The 8,751-nt window shown below is 37.8% G+C and overlaps 1 protein-coding gene and 1 long non-coding RNA gene across 2 annotated transcripts; one reads left to right on the top strand and one right to left on the bottom strand.

Moving 5' to 3' along the window:
- Positions 1-4,581: 4,581 nt before the first annotated feature.
- On the bottom strand, positions 4,582-5,326 carry LOC138672232 (uncharacterized). Its single transcript, XR_011319659.1, has 3 exons — positions 5,190-5,326; positions 4,888-4,998; positions 4,582-4,706 (listed from the first exon to the last, which is right to left on the bottom strand). It is a non-coding gene; the product is annotated as an uncharacterized lncRNA (long non-coding RNA).
- Positions 5,327-6,383: 1,057 nt separating this feature from the next.
- LOC138670613 (uncharacterized) lies at positions 6,384-8,526 on the top strand. Its single transcript, XM_069758095.1, has 3 exons — positions 6,384-6,554; positions 6,746-6,856; positions 7,038-8,526. Exons 1-3 carry the CDS (start codon positions 6,404-6,406, stop codon positions 7,718-7,720), a joined length of 945 nt encoding a protein of 314 aa, XP_069614196.1. The 5' UTR covers positions 6,384-6,403; the 3' UTR covers positions 7,721-8,526.
- The last annotated feature ends 225 nt before the right edge of the window (positions 8,527-8,751 follow it).

The raw sequence follows: 8,751 nt of genomic DNA, 5'->3' as shown, positions 1-8,751 counted from the left end.
TAAATGTTTATTTCCACAAACAGAAAAGTTATTGTGTCCTGAAGATGGCATCTGAGGTTATTTGTTATCTACTGAGGCCATTGCAAGCTGTGTTTATTCACATTGTAGCAGGTTTTATCCTTGTGGCTGCCTTATATACACAGAAGAGATATGCACCAATGTCACAACACAAGTTATAATATGACCCAATGTTACAATACAAGTAAGAAGCGGCGTGTTTTATACGAATAAAAACCAAAGACACGATATTGTAAAAAAAATTTAAAAGATTTATTTCTCACGATAAAACAGCATCTCAAAGACATTTCAACACTATAAAAAATTCTTACAGAATATAAAAAGTAAAAACATTACAATACAGTAATATGACAGTACAGTAACAGTACAATGATCAATTACACTTCTTACAAAATAATTAATATAGCGTTACAAGGCGTGTACAGCATTTATCCAGTACATTCTTTACATCGTGAGCCACATGGTTTGTAGCAGCGGTAGAGACCTTTTTTTAGGTAGCAAAGTTCCACGTGTGGTACCTAATGACGGGGAATGTAAAGATTGAATTGTACGGGGTGACGCCGCTAACTTCAGCGGTGTAGATACAGAGCGTGTCTCACTGTTGGTAATTTTTAATTCATCTAAAAGCTTCCTAGTAGCGGGGTTACCCACAACTGTAGACGGCATATTTAGCTCTGCCATAGCCTGCATAAATGAATCCCAACCCGGCGGTAAATTTCTACTGTTCAGAGCATGACTCTGCGTTGTACTACGTACCAAATCCAGTAAGTTAGACCCTGGTATTACGGATCCTTTGAAAATAAATTCAGCATTATTATTCCATGCTGTGACATTTTTATTCTGCAGCAGCCTGTTTAGTAAAAATTCAGCATTCTTTTTATATCTTTGGTTTATATGGCCGACAATTTCAGCGATCTCATGATTTTTATCAGAGTCGGTATTTGGCAATTGCTGCTGACCAGGATCAGGAGGGCTAACGAGATTTAAAGCCGTTACTTCTTTTGAGCTGTGCCTCGTATGTACCAAGTAGCGTTGTAGCACAGCGCTATACATTTTAATTTTCACATCATCGGGAATGTCACGACGCTGTAAAATGTCGCTAATCTCACCATCAAGGCGCCGAATAACACTGTCGCGTATGTTATCTGTAGTACCGGGTCTTAGTTTGTCTAGCTCCTGTTTGGGGACTAGATACATTTTCGTTGTATGCTCCATTATCTTCCGGCGATCAGGCTTGTTATTATTGGGATTGCAAAAGCTAAAAGAGGACCGATAAACCCGCCGGCCTGTTTTAGTAGGCGCTTCTTTTTCTTTATGGGCTGAGACCTGTCGTCAGTGATTTTTGCACTTTATTAACATACAACACACAAGAAATAGACATTTAGAACTTATTTATGATTAATATGCGATTATTAGGCATTTAGGACTTATGTTATCATGTTTTTGCACTTTATTAATATGCGGTTATTAGTCATTTAGGACTTATGTTATCATGTTTTTGCACTTTATTAATATGCTGACCACATAGGTCAGGGATTTTTTGTACTTTATTAATATGCGGGCCACAAACACTTCTGCACCCACGGGCGCTTCTCAACCAACCATGCATCCGGTACTCATCAGGCACTGTGAAATAATGCAAAAATACATCTGTGCGCGGCTGTCGGCATCAACATTGTGCTATTATAAGTTTATGGTTCTGTAAAGAACACGCAACACATACAGAACTCACACACACACACAAATACACACAGCACACAACACGCACACATTTCTCAAAATGCCATACACTTCAGAATATATTTGCAATTCACTACGCATGTAACACATATTTCTTCGCCCCACACGCATTTAACAGTCTTTCATATGTATCGCAGAAAGATTTTAGTTCCAACTGCGGGTCAGCGGCTTAAAGAAAAGTTATTGTGGCCTTGATTCTGGGGTAACACATGTTTATAAATATAGCCTAGTCGTGTATTTATTTTACACATGGTTTATAACACATTTCATGGCCTTGATTCTGGGGTAACACATGTTTATAAATATAGCCTAGTCGTGTATTTATTTTACACATGGTTTATAACACATTTCATTTGTTTTTGTTGTTTGATTGTCATGTAAGAAGCGTTGTGTTTTATACGAATATAAAAGTGACACATTCCCATATATTATTACAGCTTTCATTAATTCTACATTATTTTAGCACATATTAATTTTACACTATTAATTTTACAGGAGCCTGTGCTGCCTATAATTTGACTCCTTTTTATACAAAGACATCTAACATATACAGACTTTTAATATTTTTGTGTAAAATCGCGGTCAGACAGGCACAAACACACACACACACACACACACGCACACAACACAGAACCACACACAACAAACACACAGAACCCACACACACACACACACACACACACACACAAGAAATAGACATTTAGGACTTATTTATGTTATTATCTTTATGCACTTTGAATGTGCTGTCTATAATTTGACTCTATCCTTGTTTTGTTGAAAATAACTGGACATACATAAGAAACCGGGCAATATATCTTTATAGAAATAACACTTCTGCACTCTTTGTGTATTTCTATCAGTTTTATTCAGGCATTTATAACACAACATGTTTGATATTGGTAATTTGATTCTGGGAACACATTTTAAGTTACTGCTGCACATGTATTACTGTTTTTCTTGTTTTTTGTGTAAAATTTCGTTGTTGGTTTACAAAGACATTTCTTTGAGAAATGTGTAGCATAACCAATTACCCATCACGGCCACTAGATGGCAGAATATCATATTAATTATTCTGGGATAACATTTCTCTTTGTGCCTATTAATTTTACAGGAGCCTGTGCTGCCTATAATTTGACTCCTTTTTATACAAAGACATCTAACATATACAGACTTTTAATATTTTTGTGTAAAATCGCGGTCAGACAGGCACAAACACACACACACACACACACGCACACAACACAGAACCACACACAACAAACACACAGAACCCACACACACACACACACACACAAGAAATAGACATTTAGGACTTATTTATGTTATTATCTTTATGCACTTTGAATGTGCTGTCTATAATTTGACTCTATCCTTGTTTTGTTGAAAATAACTGGACATACATAAGAAACCGGGCAATATATCTTTATAGAAATAACACTTCTGCACTCTTTGTGTATTTCTATCAGTTTTATTCAGGCATTTATAACACAACATGTTTGATATTGGTAATTTGATTCTGGGAACACATTTTAAGTTACTGCTGCACATGTATTACTGTTTTTCTTGTTTTTTGTGTAAAATTTCGTTGTTGGCTTACAAAGACATTTCTTTGAGAAATGTGTAGCATAACCAATTACCCATCACGGCCACTAGATGGCAGAATATCATATTAATTATTCTGGGATAACATTTCTCTTTGGGCATTTCTATCAGTTTTATTTATGCTTTTATAACACAACATGTCTGCTATTGTTAATTTGATTCGGGGATAACACATGTTTATAAAAATAACGCTATAGCAAGCGGTAATGTCAAATTCTGAAAATAGCCATTTTATATTGAATTACTAACATTTTTCTATTTTAGCGCTGACACAGCCACATATATTATTCCAGCTTTCTTTAATTCTGCATTATTTTATCACATGATGAAAATAGTCATTTTATATTGAATTACTGCAGCTCGCGGCGCGTTACCACTGGTCTCGTTTCTCAATTAATTTCCCAGCTGACGACGCTATCTATAATTCTGCGTATACCTTAGGCGTGTATTTACATGACAGTGTAATTATTTCTCACAATAAAACAACAGCTCAAATTTTAAGTTAGCTAACAGCATAATGATGACAAATGCATCTTTGCGGAATCTGATAACGACACGCTGAACAAAGGACGGAGCCTGACAAATACACACAACACACAACACGCACATATTATGAAAAATGACAACCATTGTATGTGATTTAAAAAACTTTAGTTAGATTTATCAGGGGTGATTTAGTTTGAAAGCACGCAGCTCCTCGGTAATGTCATGTGTTGGACACGCATTTAACAGTCTTTCATATGTATCGCAGAAAGATTTTAGTTCCATCTGTGCGAGTTTGCTTTGAGCGTACTGCGCAGACATGTCAGTAAACATTTTGACATGGTCAGCATCCCACGAAGGACGACCTGTGTAAGGTGTATGTACAGCAACTTTCTGCTTTCTACCTACACGGCGTCGGGATACGGTTCGTTTCTTTAGAGGTAATACAGGGGCAAAAACGCTAGAAAAGTCTGCAAGAGCAGTATCTGCAGATTGCACAGTCTGGCACACAGGTATATTGAGGGGCTCTGTGGGTGACCACAGACCCTCGGAGAGCTGCTCAATTTCTCTGTTTTCAGGCGTAACTTGGGGTATGGCGCCTGTGCTATTGGCGGGCCGTGTTATGCGGGGCCGAGCGTTCGGCGCTGCACGTTTCTCTCTTGAAACGTTCGTATATTTCTGATGTGAAATCTTGGGGCTTGGATTCCCGGGTTGTTTTGGTGCAGCGTAGCATTCATTACGATCCACAACACAGATGGGCGAGAGAGATGTTGTTCGCACCGCCGTATTAGCTCTTTGTGGTTGATTCTCTTCAGTGTCGTAATTACGCCAGTGCAAAACTCGTTGTTGAAGAGGCGACGTATCTAAAAGAAAAGATACAAGTGGCGGGTAGCCGCGAAACGGCGCAAAATTGGAAAAGCTAAACGGCGACGCATAGCTATGATCATACGTAATATTTGAAAAGTTAATGGGGACAGGTAGCCATGAAATCATTGTAACAATATTTACATAAACCTGTATAGAGCAGTCCAGATATATACTTACAAGTATGAAGCGGGAATTGTCCCACATCAGCTCCTGGTTTAACGGGAGGCGCAATGCTCAAACTCGCAGAGGCGGGAATATTCTCTTTTTCAAGCTGTATTTTCCGGGCAACTAGATTAGCGGGTGTAAGTAAAAATATAACGATTAGCGAACACAGAATTGATTTTCTACACAAAACTGCAGCGGTGAGAAGAATATATATATATTCAAAAATGAATTTTCTGACAGTTAGCTAGCAGCTGTAAGTAAATATGAGTATTACACAAAAGTGAGAATCGACTGTATTTCAAGTGAACAGATACCTTTTCTATTCTTGAAACATCGGTGTAACGAGTTGCCGCGTCTTTTAGGCGCATCGGGTTTCGCTGAAGTTGCAGGGTTCTTGACATCTATGATCTCCACGTCTGAACCCAGCGTATCGCGTGGTTCGGGAACACACCAGTTTTCAGCCATAGCGTCAGATGTCTCCGTGTCAGTATCTGTATGAGAAATTGCGCGTAGTTCGTGTTTACATACAAAGGATTAAAGCAACTGATATAGTATAATATAGTTTTACGGTATAAACATATTTGCGGTGTAAATTAATATAGCAAGACTTATGCCGCTATATATTAATAATTCAGTATTATATTGACGGCTACCGCTATTATTTGTTTTATTAATTTAATCATATATTTATTATGCCATAATTTGTGTAATACAATAGTTAAATGTCTGTTGTACTGTAGTGGGACAGTCAGCTGTATTTATCCTGAGTGTCAGAAAGCAACTCAGGTGTTAACACCCAGAAACACACCCAGTTACGCCACATCACACGCCTTCTGTTAACACCCAGAACACAGTCATACATGCAATTAATGCATGTATTAACTCGGTATTATACGCGTATAATGTACAGAGTATTGACTCATTCTGATTGTGTCATTATATTATAAGTAAATTATATTAATTATATATTCATGCATTCTTTCTTATTTAAGAGCCGTGTATGTCGCCCGATTGGCGCAATAATTTCATAACGCAGAATTATGCGCGCATTGAAGCCGTGGCGCCGATAGCCGATAATGGGCCTGCTCTTCATCTCATCATGGGTAATTAGGAGCACCTTTTTGCTTTTAGATAGGGAAAAATGTCATTGTAACACGGTACAAAGATATTTATCTTTCATGTATCACATGTAAGAAAGCTAAATATATATATATATATATATATTATCTATGTTAATATATACTGTTTATGGCGTAAAACTATAGCATCTATTAACTATTGTATTACACAAATTATGGCATAATAAATATATGATTAAATTAATAAAACAAATAATAGCGGTAGCCGTCAATATAATACTGAATTATTAATATATAGCGGCATAAGTCTTGCTATATTAATTTACACCGCAAATATGTTTATACCGTAAAACTATATTATACTATATCAGTTGCTTTAATCCTTTGTATGTAAACACGAACTACGCGCAATTTCTCATACAGATACTGACACGGAGACATCTGACGCTATGGCTGAAAACTGGTGTGTTCCCGAACCACGCGATACGCTGGGTTCAGACGTGGAGATCATAGATGTCAAGAACCCTGCAACTTCAGCGAAACCCGATGCGCCTAAAAGACGCGGCAACTCGTTACACCGATGTTTCAAGAATAGAAAAGGTATCTGTTCACTTGAAATACAGTCGATTCTCACTTTTGTGTAATACTCATATTTACTTACAGCTGCTAGCTAACTGTCAGAAAATTCATTTTTGAATATATATATATTCTTCTCACCGCTGCAGTTTTGTGTAGAAAATCAATTCTGTGTTCGCTAATCGTTATATTTTTACTTACACCCGCTAATCTAGTTGCCCGGAAAATACAGCTTGAAAAAGAGAATATTCCCGCCTCTGCGAGTTTGAGCATTGCGCCTCCCGTTAAACCAGGAGCTGATGTGGGACAATTCCCGCTTCATACTTGTAAGTATATATCTGGACTGCTCTATACAGGTTTATGTAAATATTGTTACAATGATTTCATGGCTACCTGTCCCCATTAACTTTTCAAATATTACGTATGATCATAGCTATGCGTCGCCGTTTAGCTTTTCCAATTTTGCGCCGTTTCGCGGCTAACCGCCACTTGTATCTTTTCTTTTAGATACGTCGCCTCTTCAACAACGAGTTTTGCACTGGCGTAATTACGACACTGAAGAGAATCAACCACAAAGAGCTAATACGGCGGTGCGAACAACATCTCTCTCGCCCATCTGTGTTGTGGATCGTGATGAATGCTACGCTGCACCAAAACAACCCGGGAATCCAAGCCCCAAGATTTCACATCAGAAATATACGAACGTTTCAAGAGAGAAACGTGCAGCGCCGAACGCTCGGCCCCGCATAACACGGCCCGCCAATAGCACAGGCGCCATACCCCAAGTTACGCCTGAAAACAGAGAAATTGAGCAGCTCTCCGAGGGTCTGTGGTCACCCACAGAGCCCCTCAATATACCTGTGTGCCAGACTGTGCAATCTGCAGATACTGCTCTTGCAGACTTTTCTAGCGTTTTTGCCCCTGTATTACCTCTAAAGAAACGAACCGTATCCCGACGCCGTGTAGGTAGAAAGCAGAAAGTTGCTGTACATACACCTTACACAGGTCGTCCTTCGTGGGATGCTGACCATGTCAAAATGTTTACTGACATGTCTGCGCAGTACGCTCAAAGCAAACTCGCACAGATGGAACTAAAATCTTTCTGCGATACATATGAAAGACTGTTAAATGCGTGTCCAACACATGACATTACCGAGGAGCTGCGTGCTTTCAAACTAAATCACCCCTGATAAATCTAACTAAAGTTTTTTAAATCACATACAATGGTTGTCATTTTTCATAATATGTGCGTGTTGTGTGTTGTGTGTATTTGTCAGGCTCCGTCCTTTGTTCAGCGTGTCGTTATCAGATTCCGCAAAGATGCATTTGTCATCATTATGCTGTTAGCTAACTTAAAATTTGAGCTGTTGTTTTATTGTGAGAAATAATTACACTGTCATGTAAATACACGCCTAAGGTATACGCAGAATTATAGATAGCGTCGTCAGCTGGGAAATTAATTGAGAAACGAGACCAGTGGTAACGCGCCGCGAGCTGCAGTAATTCAATATAAAATGACTATTTTCATCATGTGATAAAATAATGCAGAATTAAAGAAAGCTGGAATAATATATGTGGCTGTGTCAGCGCTAAAATAGAAAAATGTTAGTAATTCAATATAAAATGGCTATTTTCAGAATTTGACATTACCGCTTGCTATAGCGTTATTTTTATAAACATGTGTTATCCCCGAATCAAATTAACAATAGCAGACATGTTGTGTTATAAAAGCATAAATAAAACTGATAGAAATGCCCAAAGAGAAATGTTATCCCAGAATAATTAATATGATATTCTGCCATCTAGTGGCCGTGATGGGTAATTGGTTATGCTACACATTTCTCAAAGAAATGTCTTTGTAAGCCAACAACGAAATTTTACACAAAAAACAAGAAAAACAGTAATACATGTGCAGCAGTAACTTAAAATGTGTTCCCAGAATCAAATTACCAATATCAAACATGTTGTGTTATAAATGCCTGAATAAAACTGATAGAAATACACAAAGAGTGCAGAAGTGTTATTTCTATAAAGATATATTGCCCGGTTTCTTATGTATGTCCAGTTATTTTCAACAAAACAAGGATAGAGTCAAATTATAGACAGCACATTCAAAGTGCATAAAGATAATAACATAAATAAGTCCTAAATGTCTATTTCTTGTGTGTGTGTGTGTGTGTGTGGGTTCTGTGTGTTTGTTGTGTGTGGTTCTGTGTTGTGT

The sequence above is a fragment of the Ranitomeya imitator genome, chromosome 3 (assembly GCF_032444005.1).
Source record: "Ranitomeya imitator isolate aRanImi1 chromosome 3, aRanImi1.pri, whole genome shotgun sequence".
NCBI lineage: Eukaryota > Metazoa > Chordata > Amphibia > Anura > Dendrobatidae > Ranitomeya > Ranitomeya imitator.
Note: the sequence above shows the minus strand (reverse complement) of the source record. Positions and strands in the feature narration are given on the sequence as shown.